Source organism: Bos grunniens, chromosome 17 (assembly GCF_055505025.1).
Source record: "Bos grunniens cultivar Pamir isolate PY7600 chromosome 17, Bosgru_T2T1.0, whole genome shotgun sequence".
Lineage (NCBI taxonomy): Eukaryota > Metazoa > Chordata > Mammalia > Artiodactyla > Bovidae > Bos > Bos grunniens.
Genome location: NC_141181.1, coordinates 6,720,030 through 6,737,712, shown reverse-complemented (window position 1 = coordinate 6,737,712; position 17,683 = coordinate 6,720,030). Strand labels below are relative to the sequence as shown.

The window sequence follows — 17,683 nt, the reverse complement described above, 5'->3', positions numbered from 1 at the left end:
AAAATGCTTTCTTAGAGCTGATGTGTTAAATCAGGATCCAAACCCCTCAAGCAATCACAAATGAAGACAACTAGATTTGCAAAACATCAATTAGGTTACAATATTCAGTCATGGCAGTAGGTAAACAAATAGAAGAAGGATTAATTTTTTTTGAAGTGTCCACTTCTAAAATCTGAAAAACGTGTTGCAAGAGGTAGACACCTTACTGTCCTGAGACACAGCGCATGTGGCACTTCCCCACCACAACGGTCCCTGTGGCTGAGCTGGCCATATCCCTGCGTGCTCCTCACGCACGAGGGCACAGACGCGAGGGCATCATACTGCAAGGACATGTAGAGTCCAAAGCCATGAAACTACAGCCTGGTAGGAAAAGATCAACTGTTCAAATTCTTTGGAAAAAACTTGAGTAGTTTACAGTGGGACAGAATGAAAAGACATGGAGGGTGGCTGGGCCATCCTGCCGGCAGAGGACCAGGGTGAGCATTTGGAACAGCTGCCCTGAGCTCTCGAGACGTCATGGATTCAAAGCCCCCGGCCAGCTCTGGGCTCCAGCTCTGGGCTCCATCTGTCCAAGCACAGCCCCAGAGGTCCTCTCACTCCGCTCTCCTCACTCTTCTCAGATACCTGCAGTGGTTTGCTGAGGCTGTCATAACAAAGTACCACAAAGGGGGCTTCAAGACCAGAAATGTGTTTTCTCAGTTTTAGACGTGAGAAGTCTGAGATTAAGAGGTCAGCGGGGGGGGTTCCTTCAGAGCAACGAGAGGGACAGTCTGATCCAGGTTTCCTGGGCCTTCTTCCCTCTCTGCGTCCGTCTGCATTCAAATGTCCTCTTCTTATAAGGACACCATCATACTGGGTTAAGGCCTATTGTAATGATCTCATTTGGGGCTTCCCAGGTGCTTAGTGGTAAAGAATCCACCTGCCAACGCAGGAAATGGTGTTCGATCTCTGGGTCAGGAAGATCCCTTGGAGAAGGAAATGGCAACTCATTCCAGTATTCTTGCCTGGTGAATCCCATGGAGAGAGGAGCCTGGCGGGCTACAGTCCATGTGTTGGCAAAGAGTCAGACACGACTGAGTGACTCAGCACACATACACACAACCACACTTTAACCTCAATTACCTCTGTTAGAGACACTATCTAAAAATCTGATCACATTCTAAGGTATTTGGGGTTTGGACTGCAACTATACAACTATAGAGTGGGGAGATATATTTTGGCCCACACAATACCTTTAAAACAATTTCTCACTGTTTAAGCTAGTTTAAGTGAATCTATGTTGCTTATAACTGAATAACAATTACCAAAACAGCTACACTTTCTGGTGTTTTTAAAAATTATTATGGTGGTTTTTTTCAAAATTCATAAAAGTTTAAGATATAAGAGAGCAACAACATGCTTTAACACTACTAAATGCTGCCTCTGCAGACTTAGCACCTATAAACAATGGGGACAGGAAACATGAAAGGCGCAGAGAGAAATTCTGTGGCAGAGGCAGTACTGAAGCTTTCCATTTCCTAGCAACCAGGAGTGCTGGCCGTTGACAGCTCAAAGGCAAGTCCGTCCCAAGGCTGCCACCAGAGACATCTTTCTCCCCAGGTAATGCCCCCTCCAGGAGGCCACCTGCACCCAGTCCTTTAGAAGTTCAAGGATCCAGCCTTCCCGTCTCATTTCAGGGCATATTTGAAGGGCCATCCGAGCTCCAGAGCAACCTGTGGGATTGGCTGAGGCCTCTGTTGCCAATGCATCACGATGCTTTTGCCCAATCCTGTTTCCATTCCCCCCCATCCCCACCAAGGTGTTGATTCTAAGACTCCTTCCCAATAAACTGCACACAAATCTCTGACTTACAGTCTGTTTCCCAGAAAATCTAACTTGCAATACATTCTATGACTAACACTGTAAAGGAAGATGGAAAAAAAAAAATTAGAAAATATTAGCTGGGTTTTGGGTTAATTTCCTCTTTTTCATTTCTTTTGTGAAGAATCCTGCTGATCCTCCATTTCTTTACTAGAGACAGGGCTCCACTCCTTTCCGAGCCCTCCAACCTGCCCTGGGCAGCAGCAACTGTGCCCACCGCTCACCCCTCCCTGCCCCCAGAGGCAAAGGCCCCAGACACTTTGCCCTCCTGGACAGCAGGGGGCACCTCGAGCCCAGTGCCTCTCCTGGGTCCCACAGCTGCACTTCTCAAGTCTGGTCTCTTCAGCTCCTGGCCAGGGTGAGGACCCAGGAGGAGGCGGGTACAGCTGAGGATCCAACCAGGAGAAGAGGCCGGTCCTGCCCTCTTCTGAGGCTGCTCCCCAGCCTGCCTCACCCTGGGAGCCTGAGTCCAGAGAGCAGGAAGTGCTGACACTGAGGAGAGAAATATGGGTCCTGGGGGCTGTGCCTTCCTGCTGTCCCTTCTGCTGGGTGAGCCCCTGAGGTGGAGGTGGGGAGAGGCAGACGGTTTTTGGCTCAAGAAGTTACCATATAGACTGCTAGGACACTGCACACATGAGATGTGACTTCTGAAGGGTGTGCCCTGAGAAAGTCTGAGGGGACCCTGTGTGCCAGGCTCCAAACAAATCAGGGCTCTTGGAAATGGCAGTAAACACAAAGACCCCTGCCCTGGGGAGGGGGGCGGGGTTACAGTCAAAGCCTGTAGCAAATATGTAAATTATAAGGCAGGTTAGAAAGCAGTAAATACTGTGACCTGAAAGGGACCTCTAGAGTGTCGAGAGGCATTATATTTTAAACAGGGTGGATCAGGAAAGTTTCTGTAAGAAGAAGCTATTGGATCCAAGACTTGGACGAGATGAGTAATTTGGCTAAAAAAATCAAGGAAAATAGTAATTCAAGCAAATGGAACTGAAAGTACAAATGCCCGTCCTTGATTTCAGGAATTATATTGTTCATTTATTTTTCCAGCCCATGGTGATTTAAAGGCAGGATTGGCTGAGGGTAGCAAAAAGATAATAGGTAGCAGCAAAGAAAGAGACACAGATACTGCAAAATGCTAGTACAGTTGAAGAAAACACGACAAAAATAAACAGCGTATACACCTTAAAAACATCTGAAGGCATGAATGCATTTACAACCTCACATACTTGATATTCCTGAAGGAGACGGTGAATCGTTAAGTAAAAGTTGAATTATGTTCCATATATGCTGCTAAAAAGTCACATAAGTATGTAATTAGCAAGATTTCTAATAGGTAGATATAAAAATTTGGCCTATAACACGAATCTGAGAGATTGAAGTCACAGAAAGCCTTTCTATTCAGAAAACCTGGATATATAATAGGTGTTGTTGTATATTATATATGTGTGTTGTTATATATTAATGATGCAGTGTATTTGTTTTAGGGTCTTTCATATCCTCTTTCCAAAAGAAAACCCTCCAGTCAGGTGAGTGGTTTCCACTTGGGTCCAAGACTGCTGGGTTTGGAACTGGAATAGGACAGAGAATGGAGGCTAGGGAGGACTCAGGTCCTGGAGATGGATGGGAGTTTGGAGATGATGAGAAGACGGGGATCAGAAGGACAGGACAAGCGGACTTTCACGTTTCTCTCTCCTCTTCCTCTAGTGTGTGGACGACCTGTATACTCAGGCCGTGTTGTGGGTGGCAAGGATGCTGCCGCCACGCGCTGGCCTTGGCAGGTCAGCCTGCAGCTCTCCAACTCCCACGTCTGCGGGGGCTCCCTCCTCAGCGACAGGTGGATAGTCACAGCAGCACACTGCTTACAAATGTGAGTTCCCGCTGGTGATTAGACACACAGAGGTAGGTTCTCGATAAATAACTGAACAAATGAACCAACAGACAAAGGCAAGTTCCAAGACAAGCAGGCAGAAGGAAACCTAGGTCATCCTGGACTCAGGACAGGGCACAGAGGTAAAAACAAAACAAAAAAAGAATGATGTAAGTGGTCACTATATTAGAAATTTTTCTTACTTATCACCAAATCACCTCCTACACACCAGTCAGGAGCTCTGTCTTAGGCTGTTTCGGGTCACAAACACAATCTGTGAGAGAAGCAAGGTACCATGTGGTGAGCAGCCGTGAAGAAAGATGTCTCCAGCCAACGGCTGATGAAGACGTGACAGCCCCTCTCTGAGTCGAGACTAGAGACGACACTGCACACCAGCGTCAGTATAGCCTGCTCAGAAGGAACCAGACTCCTGACGAACAGACACTGTGAAAGGTTTGCTGTTTGCAGCCTCTAAGCTTTATGGTAATTTGTTGTGTCACAATAGATGACATATATAAAGAACGAAACAACCAAACCTTTCAATAACAAAAAGTTCAAATAAAGTAATAACTTAAAAATGCTGAGAGAATCCAGCTTAGAAGTCTACCCATATCTACAAACTATCCAACAAGTGTGGGATAGAAATAAGACATTCTCAGACACACAAAGCACGAACATTTTGAGCAGCAGCTGTCATGAACAATTCCTCAGGAAGCCATAGTGAATATGCTTCACCAAAGTGAAGGAGGGAAAACAGGAAAACATAGAATCAAAAAAAACAAAAACAGAAACAGAATACAACACAGAAGAGAATCCTCAAGAAAATCAGAAAAAAAAGTACCAAGATTGGAGTTATAGGGCAGAGGTCTTAAAAAAAAGTATAGTATCAATAGAATGCCGAACAGTATCAACATACTGAGAGACTTTCAATTTTGGCAGACAGTTGGGGAAAACTGATGAGGTAGTGACAGGTGCACAGAAAACTAAAAAAGCAAGTAAGTGAGACCGTATATTAGCTCCAGAAGAAGCAAAAAGTTTTACAAGAAATATAATTACAGTACCAAACATGGCCAGGAGGTGAATGTTTTCATAGTCACAAAACATACCTATTCAATACTAATCTGACAAAAAGTTATCATAGATTAGGAGGATGATGAAAGGAAGTGGGTGAAGTGGCTGTAATTGTTGGTTCAATCCTCACCATGTACATAAGAATACAATGTTCTAAAATTGAAAAAACAATTAATGGCAATATATAGGGTTTCTTAAAAATATAGGGAAAATGCTAGAAGAAAGAGCTACCAGTTGAAAGTGATTGCCTTTGGATAGCAAGAATTGAGGGCAGCAGGGCAGAGGATGTCTGTCATTCATTTATTTTGTAAATCTTATGAAACTACTTGACATTTTAAATTACATGAACACACAGACACACACATATATAAACTTGGTGATTTTATTTTGCTTTAAATTCTTATGCAGAAATAAAGGTCTAGTGCTCAGAAATCAAAACTGAAAATAAAACAATAACTACTAAGCATATTTGTGATGGCTGAAACAATGGAGAACAGCAGAGGTGACTAAGAGAACGAGGGAAAAACTAAGACAAAAGTCTGGCCATTAGAATAAAAAAGCATACCACAGAAACAGTAGACAACAAAAGAAAGAGTGGCAGGGAGGTGGGGTAGGAGAAGAGGAGACATACAAAACCTAGGCCAAGCTGGAAGCAGTCTGGTTAATTCCAAGTCTGTTACCCTCCTTTCTTCCCCGAAGACTCAACCACACAAAGGCAGCTTGCTGTGACCCAGCTGTAAGCAGAGAAGCACAGCCCACTTTTATTCTCCTCTTTCTCTTCCCCTCAGGACACGGATTCCTTTCTTGTACACTGTGCAGCTGGGGTCAGTTGATAGGGACAACCTCGATGAAGGAGTGATACTTCGTGTGAGCCGAATTGTCATCCATCCCACATACAGTAATGTCAGTGGAGACATTGCCCTGTTGAGGCTGTTCTCTAGAGTCACCTACAGTTCTTCCATCCTGCCCATTTGCTTGTCCAATGTCAAAAAGAAGCGGTTGATAATTCCAGACTCTTGCTGGGTGACTGGATGGGGAAAACTGAAACAAGAAGGTGAGAATGCACACAACAAGGGGGTGTTTTATACATCACCTTCTTGTACCCACTTCAGGGTATTCATATTCTGGGCATTTCAATACTGTAGCAAAGATTTTCTACAAAACCAGATCAACCGACACTCTCCAGAAGTTTTCAAATAAAATATCTGCCTATTTATATGACTACTGCTACTGCTGCTAAGTCATTTCAGTCGTGTCCGACTCTGTGCGACCCCAGAGACGGCAGCCCACCAGGCTCCCCCGTCCCTGGGATTCTCCAGGCAAGAACACTGGAGTGGGTTGCCATTTCCTTCTCCAATGCGTGAAAGAGAAAAGGGAAAGTGAAGTCACTCAGTTGTGTCCGAGTCTTAGCAACCCCATGGACTGCAGCCCACCAGGCTCCTCCGTCCATGGGATTTTCCAGGCAAGAGTATTGGAGTGGGGTGCCATTGATTATTAACCCATATTTTGGCTAGAATCTAGCTATACTGGTAAGAACAAATACTAACAATTTATATATATTATTTAGCTACTTATTTTTAATACTAACAATTTAAATACATAATTACCTCTCTGAAACAGAGGTTAACAAATCTGATTTGAAGTTTGAAAAGAGTCTGCTGCTGCTGCTAAGTCGCTTCAGTCGTGTCCGACTCTGTGCGACCCCCTAGATGGCAGCCCACCAGGCTCCCCCGTCCCTGGGATTCTCCAGGCAAGAACACTGGAGTGGGTTGCCATTTCCTTCTCCAATGCATGAAAGGGAAAAGTGAAAGTGAAGTCGCTCAGTCGAGTCCGACTCTTAGTGACCCCATGGACTACAGCCCACCAGGCTCCTCTATCCATGGGATTTTCCAGGCAAGAGTACTGGAGTGGGGTGCCATTGCCTTCTAGTGCTTATTTAATCTGTTTTCAAAGTGTTGTGTCAACTCTTTGAATACTTTAGAATATTCACATTTTTACTTAATCAAAATATATCAGAATTTCTCTTTATCTAGAACATTAAGAATGCCCCAGATGGGCGATCAAAAAATCACAAACAGAATTTTTAATTATCCATTGTTTTAGATTAACTATGCCACAAAACTGTTCCATTAGCCAACAGGATTAGAAAGTGACTGTATTCTGCTTTTGGATTACCATTCCGAGATGTCTGCATATCATGACTGAATGTTGTCCCTGCTGTTCCAGGTTACTTTTCCTTTCATTCCTATTTATCTCTACAGATGCTGATTACCCTACCATACTCCAGGAAGCAGAAGTACCCATCATTAAACGCCAGAAATGTGAAAACATCTACAACCCACTGGGCTCCTTCTTGCCACAAATACAGCCAGTCATCATGGAAACCATGATTTGTGCCGGTGATGTTAAGAAAGGGAAGGATACCTGCCAGGTTAGGGTTTGCTCTTGAAATTTTTAATTTTAACATGACATCTTAATTTGGTTCCAGGTTTGCCCATCTGTAAACAACAGTGAATTGGGAATCAGAAGACAAGCGTTCTTACAAAAATTCTTCTTTGCATCTGGATAAATCACTTAAACTTTATCTATTAATCTCTTCAACTATTGATCTAGAGTAATGCTAACCACTGGTGTTTGGGTTTTCAGAGTCTCATGTTTTCATAAATATATTAAGAGGTTAACATAGAAATGCCAACTTTTAAATTTTTTCAAGGAAGAAACATTTCATTGTACACTTAAAATGTGTCATTCCATTGTCTCCTGATCATAACTATCTGATGAAAAATCGGCAATTATTTGTGTCTCCCTCCACTGGGTGTAATGTACTGTTCTCTGGCTTCATTCAATATATTTTCATTCATATTGATTGTTAGAAGTTTGAATCATATGCTAGGTGTGGTTTTCTTTGTCTTTATCCTTTTTGGGATTCACTGAGTTGTTATTTTAATCCATTCTTTTCAGTTCAGTTCAGTTACTCAGTCGTGTCCGACTCTTTGCGACCCCATGGACTGCAGCACACCAGGCCTCCCTGTCCATCACCAACTCCTGGAGTCCACCCAAATCCATTGAGTCAGTGATGCCATCCAACCATCTCATCCTCTGTCATCCCCTTCTCCCCTTCTCCTCCTGCCTTCAATCGTTCCCAGCATCAGGGTCTTTTCAAGTGAGTCAGCTCTTTGCATCAGGTGGCCAAAATATTGGAGTTTCCGCTTCAACATCAGTCCTTCCAATGAACACCCAGGACTGATCTCCTTTAGGATGAACTGGTTGGATCTCCTTACAGTCCAAGGGACTCTCAAGAATCTTCTCCAACACCACAGTTCAAAAACATCAACTCAGCTTTCTTTATAGTCCAACTCTCACATCCACACATGACTACTGGAAAAACCATAGCCTTGACTAGATGGACCTTTGTTGGCAAAGTAATGTCTCTGCTTTTTAATATGCTGTCTAATCTATTCTTTTACCTTTCATCAAAATTTGGGAAATTTTCGTTCATGATTTCTTCAACTATTTTTCTGCCTCATTTCCTTCTTTTCTTCTTCTAGTTAAAACTGGAAGTTTATGTTATACCTTTTGATATTTTCACACAAGTCCCTAATACTCTTTGTCTAATTTTTACCCTTTTCTGTTTTTCAAATTTGATACTTTAAATTAACCTATATTCCAAATCATTGCTTTTTCCTTCCGCCATCTACATTTTCTGCTAGGTTCATCTAGTGAGATTTTTATTTCAGATATTTTTATTTTTCAGTTCTAAAACCACCACTTGGGTTTTACTTCCTCTCTTTTACACACATGCGCACATTCTTCTACATCTCTGCCAAAATTTCCTAACTATATATTCATTATTAAAAAAAGCAATCAATGTACAGTGACACAACTCCACACCCACTAGGATGACTATAATCAAGATAGATAATAATAAGGGTTGGCAAAGAATTGGAATCTTCATATACCTAGTTAAAATGTAAAATGGTACAGTCATTCTAGAAAACCTCAAAAGGTTAAGTATAGGCTTATACTGACACACACACAAAAGTATAGACTTACCATATAATTTAGAACTTCCACTACAAAGTAAACACCCAAGAAAAATGAAAACATACATTGATATAAAAATTTGTACATTATATTCACTGCACCAATATTTATAGTAGCCAAAAAGTAAAATGTCCATCAACTGATGACTAGATAAACAAAAACGTGGTATGTCAATATAATTAATATTATTCAGTCATAAAAAAGGGATGGAGTACATGCACACACTATGAACCCTGAAAAGAGTATGCTAAGTGAATGAAGAGAGACACAAAAAGTCCTATTTTATATGGTTTCTTTTATACAAAATGTTCATAATATGCAAATCCATGGAGAAAGAAAGTAGATAATTGTTGGCCTAGGGCTGGAAGGAATGGGAGGAAAAGGTGACTGCTGAAGTGTATAAGGTTTCCTCAGGGTGTGACACAAAAGGGTTGTGGTGATGGTCAAACAACACTGTGAATATACAAATTGAACATAATAGTATGTGATTTACATTTTAACAAAGCTGTTACCAAGAAAACAGAAGACTAAGAGACTATGAACTACTACCACCACCATTTTATATAAGGAAAAATTACTTTAACACTAAAAATGGCAATAAGGACCTAAAAATAGAAAAATAAGGAGAGTTCCCTCAGTGAATTTAACTTTAGTGAAAAATTCAAAATCTTTCTTTCTTTTTAATCACAGGTAAGTACTTTGAAACGATTCATATATTTAGCTAAGGTTTCTGCCAATTTCAGATTCCATGATTCTAAGTTTCTGGTGTCTCCCTCAAGTGGTAGGAGGTCCGGCTGCCTTCCAAGTTCTATAGCTCCATGGGCTTCACTGCTCCATGGTAGGGAACCTCCACCCCTGATGACCACTCTCCTCTTCATGGCCCTTCTTCACTGTGCTCATGATCTTTCTCTCTTCTGCAGGGTGATTCTGGAGGGCCTCTGGCATGTCATATTGATGGTATATGGATCCTGATAGGATTGTCAAGCTGAGGAAGAGGATGTGGTATTTCTTTCCCTGGAATCTACACCAATGTGACCTACTACCAAAAATGGATTATGTCCGTTATCTCAAGAGCTGAGGTCTTGGGTGCCAATAACCTGAACTTATCTGACTTCTTATTCTCTATTGTACTGCTTTCTCTGGCTCTACTGGGACCCTCCTGTGTGTTTGGATCTAACATTTTACCAGGAGAGTAGAAAGTGTAGCTGATGCTGCTGACCAAGGACATGGCTAGGAAGGAAGGTGTGGAGAATAAGCACTCAGGGCAGGGAACTCACACAGTCATTGGGAACTCTGGATGACTTTATTAAAATAATTAGAAATGATTCTGATTTCGAGGTCCTTGATTCTGGAAGTAGGTTTTACTGGCTGGAATGCCTACAGCTGAGAAAAAAGAATGCCATTTTGTGTATGGCATTCTTGTCCTTGACAATGCAACTTACAAGGCAGGAAGGATGCCTTCTATGAAGAAGTATGTGGACACAAATGAATTAGTCCACAGAAGCCAGTAAGAAAAAAAAAGGCAAATAGTAAGGTCCTCAAGAAAGTACATTAAGGTTTTACTTGGTGCCCATGGGTCACATTATGAGTTTCTTACCTGGTCTATATTTCTCTTCTTCCTCTACTATCTTATACTTCCCCTCTGTAGCAAGGTATCAAATAAGAAATCCACGCATGTGTTTCAGTTCTGAATATTTCTGAAATTTTTAGTTTTTGAAATACTTACATGTCTACCACCAAAAATGGACTAATGCAATTAGCTCAAGAGCTGAGGTTTGGGTTTCAAGAATCAAGACCTAACTGCTAACTGGGTTACGTCTATAATAAAGTACTTTAAATATTTATAAGGAAAACATTATTTCTCTTGCTAACTAGCATGCTTCTTTTTACCTTTTTAAGTTTATGGCTGTGCTGGGTCTTTGTTGCTGTCTCTAGTTGCAGTGCAGGGCTTCTCACTGCGGTGGCGTCTCTTGTTGCAGAGCACAGGTCTAAGCGCGCAGGCTCAGTAGTGATGACACGTCGGCTTAGCTGCCCCATGGTATATGGAATTTTCCAGGATCGGAGATGGAACCCGTTGCCCACTGCATTGGCAGGCAACTTCTCAACCACTGGGCCACCAGCAAAGTCTGCATGCTATTTTTTGTTCGATAATCACAACACCTAGATTATTTCCTTTTCTGCTTAGGCTTCGAGGAGCTCAGAGCTACATTTTATACTTGATTTCAGTCATTATCTTTCTCCTGTACTACCTAGTATCTACTCTTTCTACTATCTACTCATACTCTTTTTATTTCAATCATCTTTCATTTCTCATTGAATGAATACGAGTTTTGTTGACTTTATGGTAAGTCAACTTTCAAAAACAATATTTTTGGATAAATACATTTAATAGGATGTGAAGAAAGCTGAGCGCCGAAGAACTGATTCTTTTGAACTGTGGTGTTAGAGAAGACTCTTGAGAGTCCCTTGGACTGCAAGGAGATCCAACCAGTCCATTCTGAAGGAGATCAGCCCTGGGATTTCTTTGGAAGGAATGATGCTAAAGCTGAAACTCCAGTACTTTGGCCACCTCATGCGAAGAGTTGACTCATTGGCAAAGACTCTGATGCTGGGAGGGATTGGGGGCAGGAGGAGAAGGGGACGACAGAGGATGAGATGGCTGGATGGCATCACTGACTCGATGGACGTGAGTCTGAGTGAACTCCGGGAGTTAGTGATGGACAGGGAGGCCTGGTGTGCTGTGATTCATGGGGTCGCAGAGAGTCGGACATGACTGAGTGACTGAACTGAACTGAGAGGGATTTGGGTTTCCTGGCAATCCAATGGTTACGATTCTGCACTTCAACTGCAGGGGTGCAGGCTTGATCCCTTGTTGGAGAAACTTAAGGTTCTGCATGTCATACAGCCAAAAAATAATAATTTTTTTAAAAAGAAAGTGAGCTAGGTTTGAAAAGTTAAAACTCTTGCTAACCCACAACCTCGCCTCTCCTCTAGACCTCTACTTTAGCCTCCCAACTACCCTTCCCATGTCCTTTCTTCACTCATACCTATCAGTTCAGTTCAGTCATTGAGTCATGTCTGACTCATTGTGACCCAATGGACTGCAGCACACCAGGCCTCCCTGTCCAGCACGAACTCCCGGAGTTCACTCAAACTCATGTTCATTGAGATAGTGATGCCATCCAACCATCTCATCCTCTGTCGTCCCCTTCTCCTCCTGCCTTCAATCTTGCCCAACATCAGGGTCTTTTCAAATGAGTCAGCTCTTCGCATCAAGTATTGGAGTTTCAGCTTCAACATCAGGCATTCCAATGAACATTCAGGACTGATTTCCTTTAGGATGAAGTGGTTGGATCTCCTTGCAGTCCAAGGGACTCTCAAGAGTCTTCTCCAACACCACAGTTCAAAAGCATCATTTCTTTGGCACTCAGCTTTCTTTATAGTCCAACTCTCACATCCATACATGACTACTGGAAATACCATAGCTTTGATGAGACGGACCTTTGTTGGCAAAGTAATGTCTCTGCTTTTTAAAATACTGTCTAGGTTGGTCATAACTTTACTTCTAAGGAGTAAGCTGCAATCACCATCTGCAGTGATTTTGGAGCCCGCCAGTATAAAGTCTGTCACTGTTTCCCCATCTACCTGCCACGAAGTGATGGGAACAGATGCCATGATCTTCGTTTTTTGAATGTTGGGTTTTAAGCCAACTTTTTCACTCTCTTCTTTCACTTTCATCAAGAAGCCATTTAGTTCTTCCTCACTTTCTGCCATAAGGGTGGTGTCATCTGCATATCTGAGGTTATTGATATTTCTTCCATCAATCTTGATTCTAGCTTGTGCTTCATCCAGCCCAGCGTTTCTTATGATGCACTCTGCATATAAGTTAAATAACCACGGTAACAATATACAACCTTGATGTACTCCTTTTCCTATTTGGAACCAGTCTGTTGTTCCATGTCCAGTTCTAACTGTTGCTTCCTGACCTGCATACAGGTTTCCGAAGAGGCAGGTCAGGTGGTCTGGTATTCCCATCTCTTGAAGAATTTTCCACAGTTTGTTATGATCCACACAGTCAAAGGCTTTGGCATAGTCAATGAAGCAGAAATAGATGTTTTTCTGGAACTCTCTTGCTTTTTCAATGATCCAGCAAATGTTAGCAATTTGATTTCTGGTTCCTCTGCTTTTTCTAAAACCAGCTTGAACATCTGAAAGTTCACAGTTCACGTATTGTTGAAGCCTGGCTTGGAGAATTTTGAGCATTACTTTGCTAGTGTGTGAGATGAGTGCAATCGTGTGGTAGTTTGAGCATTCTCTGGCATTGCCTTTCTTTGGGATTGGAATGAAAACCGAACCTTTTCAGTCCTGTGGCCACTGCTAAGTTTTCCAAATTTGCTGGCATATTGAGTGTAGCACTTTCACAGAATCATCTTTTAGGATTTGAAATAGCTCAACTGGAATTCCATCACCTCCACTAGCTTTGTTCATAGTGATACTTCCTAAGGCCCACTTGACTTCACATTCCAGGATGTCTGGCTCTGGGTAAGTGATCACACCATTGTAATCATCTGGGTCATGAAGATCTTATTTGTACAGTTCTTCTGTGTATTCTTGGCACCTCTTCTTCATATCTTCTGCTTCTGTTAGGTCCATACCATTTCTGTCCTTTATCGAGCCCATCTTTGCATGAAATGTCCCCTTGGTATCTCTAATTTTCTTGAAGAGATCTCTAGTCTTTCCCATTCTATTGCTTTCCTCTATTTCTTTGCATTGATCGCTGAGGAAGGCTTTTTTATCTCTCCTTGCTATTCTTTGGAACTCTGCATTCAAATGGGTATATCTTTCCTTTTTCCTTTTGCTTTTGGCTTCTCTTCTTTTCACAGCTATTTGTAAGGCCTCCCCAGACAGCCATTTTGCTTTTTTGCATTTCTTTTTCTTGGGGAAGGTCCTGATCCCTGTCTCCTGTACAATGTCATGAACCTCCATCCATAGTTCATCAGGCACTCTATCAGATCTAGTCCCTTAAATCTCTTTCTCACTTCCACTGTATAATCGTTAGGGATTTGATTTAGGTCACACCTGAATGGTCTAGCGGTTTTCCCTACTTTCTTCAATTTAAGTCTGAATTTGGCAATAAGGAGTTCATGATCTGAGCCACAGTCAGCTCCCAGTCTTGTTTTTGCTGACTGTATAGAGCTTCTCCATCTTTGGCTGCAAAGAATATAATCTATCTGATTTCAGTGTTGGCCATCTGGTGATGTCCATGTGTAGAATCTTCTCTTGTGTTGTTGGAAGAGGGTGTTTGCTATGACCAGTGCATTCTCTTGGCAGAACTCTATTAGCCTTTGCCCTGCTTCATTCTGTACTCCAAGGCCAAATTTTCCTGTTACTCCAGGTGCTTCTTGACTTCCTACTTTTGCATTCCAGTCCCCTATAATGAAAAGGACATTTTTGGGTGGTGTTAATTCTAGAAGGTCTTATAGGTCTTTGTTGAACTGTTCAACTTCAGCTTCTTCAGCATTACTGGTTGAAGCATAGACTTGGATTACCGTTATATTGAATGGTTTGCCTTGAAAATGAACAGAGATCATTCTGTCGTTTTTGAGATTGCATCCAAGTTCTGCATTTTGGACTCTTTTGTTGACTATGATGGCTACTCCATTTTCTTCTAAGGGATTCTTGCCCACAGTAGTAGATATAATGGTCATCTGAGTTAAATTCACCCATTCCAGTCCATTTTAGTTCTCTGATTCCTAGAATGTTGACGTTCACTCTTGCCATCTCCTGTTTGATCACTTCCAATTTGCTTTGATTCATGGACCTAACATTCAAGGTTCCTATGCAATATTGCTCTTTATAGCATCGGACCTTGCTTCTATCACCAGTCACATCCACAGCTGGGTGTTGTTTTTGCTTTGGCTCCGTCTGCATCCTTTCGGAATTATTTCTTCACTGATCTCCAGTAGCATATTGGGCACCTACCAACCTGGGGAGTTCCTCTTTCAGTGTTCTATCTTTTTGCCTTTTCATACTATTCATGGGGTTCTCAAGGCAGGAATACTGAAGTGGTTTGCCATTCCCTTCTCCAGTGGACCACATTTTGTCAGAACTCTCTACCATGAATGACCTGTCCATCCTGGGTGGCCCCACACAGCCCAACATGGTTCATGGTTTCATTGAGTTAGACAAGGCTGTGGTCCATGTGACTAGATTGATTAGTTTTCTGTGACTGTAGTTTGCAGTCTGTCTGCCCTCTGATAGAGAAGGATAAGAGGCTTATGGAAGCTTCCTAATGGGATAGACTGGCTGAGGGGGAAACTGGATCTTAACCTGTTGGGCAAGGCCCTGGTCAGTAAATCTTTAATCCAATTTTCTGTTGATGGGTGGAGCTGTGTTCCCTCCCTATTTACCTGGGCCAAACTATGGTGGAGGTAGTGAAGATAATGGTGACCTCCTACAAAAGATCCCATGCATGCACTGCTACAGTCCGTGCCCCCAACCCTGCAGCAGGCCACCACCGATCAATGCCTTCGCCAGAGGCTCCCAGACACTCACAGGCAAGTCTCCTGTGTGGTCACTGTTCCTTTCTCCTGGGTCCTGGTGCACAAGGTTCTGTGGTGCCCTCCAAGAGTGTATTTCCCAGTCTTATGTGAGTTCTGGCAGCTCTATGGTGGGGTTAATGGCGACCTCCTCCAAGAGGAGTTACGCCATACCCACACCCAAAGCCCGTCCCTGCAGCAGACCACTGCCGACCCGTGCCTCCGCAGGAGACGCTCACAGTTCTGTCTCAGTCTCTGTGGGGCCCCTGGGTCCTGGTGCACGCAAGGTTTGTTTGAGCCCTCTGAGCATCTCTGGTGGGAATAGGGTTTGATTCTGAACGTGAATTCGCCCCTCCTACTGTCTTGCTGGGGCTTCTCCTTTGCCCTTGGACATGGGTTATCTCCTCATAGCTGCTCCAGTGCCTACCGGTCTTACTGGGGTTTCTCTGACCTTGGACGTGGGGTATCTCCACACAGCTGCTGCTCCTGACCTTGGACGTGGGGTATCTCCTCACGGCTGCTGCTCCTGACCTTGGACGTGGGGTATCTCCTCACGGCTGCTGCTCCTGACCTCGGACGTTGGGTATCACCTCACGGCCACTGCTCCTGACCTTGGACGTGGGGTATCTCCTCACGGCCACTGCTCCTGACCTTGGACGTGGGGTATCTCCTCTCAGCGGCTGCTCCTGACCTTGGACGTGGGGTATCACCTCACAGCTGCTGCTCCTGACCTTGGACATGGGGTATCTCCTCACAGCCGCTGCTCCTGACCTTGGACGTGGGGCATCTCCTCTCGGCCGCTGTTCCTGACCTTGGACGTGGGGTATCTCCTCTCGGCCGCTGGCTACTCCAACTCCGCATAGCCGCCACTCGCCGCTCATACCTATGCTCAACTGCATTTGTTCTCCCCAGATTTCAGACTAGTGTTTTAAAAGATGTGTAAAATGCTCTTCTCCTTTCCCTGGTTGTTGTTGTTATTGTTTAGTCATTAAATCATGTCTCACTCTGCAACCCCATGCACTATAGCCCACCAGGCTCCCCTGTATAGTATGTGATTTTCCAGGCAACAATACTGGAGTGTGTTAACATTTCCTTCTTCAGGGGATCTTGCCAACCGAGGGATCAAACCCATGCCTTCTGCATTGGCAGGAGGATTCTTTACCACTGAGGCATTACCACACATCAAAGGCATCCTACTGCTTAGAAAATAAGGACCCAAGTCCTTAACCGGACATAAAAGGCCCTGCTGGATCTGACCCCAGCCTGCGTTTTCAGCCTCATTCATCCTCACCTGGACTGCTCTCTGCACTCTCAACGTCCTCAAGTGCTTCAGAAGCCCCTTATAAACACTGGACTTTCACACCTGCCATTTCCACTCCTCTGCTGTCTTTGCCAAGTTAACTCTTTCTGTGCCTTCAGATCTCAATTCAGTCTTCATTTCCTCAAGGGAGCTGTTCCCAGCTCTCCTGATGAGAACAAATCCCCCCAGTATAGTCTCAAACTCCAGAGCTCTCCTTGATCAGACTCAACACAGGTGTAACTTAACATTCATTTGTATAATTGTCTAAATGTACATCTGTCTTATCAAAAAGTAGAGAGGTTCAGGAGAGTAGGAATTTTTGTTTTTTGTCAGTCACTATATTCAAGTCTCAAGAACTATCTGTTAGATGTCCACTGGTAGATGAATGGATAAGGAAATTGTGGTACATAGACACAGTGGACTATCACTCAGCTATAAAAAGGAATGCATTTGAGTCAGTTCTAATCAGGTGGATGAACCTGGAGCTTATTATACAGAGTGAAGTAAGTCAGAAAGAGAAAGAAAAATACTGTATATTAACGCACATATAGGGAATTTAGAAAGATGGTACTGATGATCCTACATGCAGGGCCGCAAAAGAGACACAGACATAAAGGACAGACTTTTGGACTCAGTGGGAGAGGCGAGGGTGGGATGATTTGAGAGAATAGCACTGAAACATATACATTACCATATGTAAAACAGATGACCAGTGCAAGTTCAGTGCATGAAGCAGGGCACCCAAAGCCAGTGCTCTGGGACAACCCAGAGGGATAGAATGGGGAGAGAGGTAGGAGGGGGTTTCAGGATCGGGGAGACACATGTATTGTTTAGTCCTTAAATAGTGTCCAACTCTTTGCAACCCCATGGACTGTAGCCCATCAGGCTCCTCTGTCCATGAGATCCTCCAGGCAAGAACACTGGAGTGGGTTGCCATTTCCCTCTCCAGGACTCAAGTATGAAAGTGAAAGTCGCTCAACCATGTCTGACTCTTTGTGACCC

The 17,683-nt window shown here is 43.3% G+C and overlaps 2 protein-coding genes across 13 annotated transcripts in view; one reads left to right on the top strand and one right to left on the bottom strand.

Annotated features, from left to right (window-relative positions):
- The window catches only part of SH3D19 (SH3 domain containing 19), a 204,548-nt gene that overhangs the window by 155,282 nt on the left and 31,583 nt on the right, over positions 1 to 17,683 (bottom strand). The window lies entirely within an intron of this gene.
- On the top strand, positions 1,940 to 10,167 carry PRSS48 (serine protease 48). Its single transcript, XM_086346369.1, has 6 exons — positions 1,940 to 2,409; positions 3,345 to 3,386; positions 3,565 to 3,727; positions 5,587 to 5,852; positions 7,060 to 7,229; positions 9,763 to 10,167. The coding sequence occupies exons 1-6, from the start codon at positions 2,367 to 2,369 to the stop codon at positions 9,829 to 9,831; spliced, it is 753 nt and encodes a 250-aa protein (XP_086202495.1). The 5' UTR covers positions 1,940 to 2,366; the 3' UTR covers positions 9,832 to 10,167.

What these genes read in the sequence shown, in the direction of transcription:
- PRSS48 (XM_086346369.1), top strand. Translation starts at nt 2,367, where the DNA reads ATGGGTCCTGGGGGCTGTGCCTTCCTGCTGTCCCTTCTGCTGG. An exon ending in AAAGAAAACCCTCCAGTCAG is followed by an intron (nt 3,387 to 3,564) that starts GTGAGTGGTTTC and finishes CTCTTCCTCTAG; the next exon opens with TGTGTGGACGACCTGTATAC. An exon ending in GCAGCACACTGCTTACAAAT is followed by an intron (nt 3,728 to 5,586) that starts GTGAGTTCCCGC and finishes TCTTCCCCTCAG; the next exon opens with GACACGGATTCCTTTCTTGT.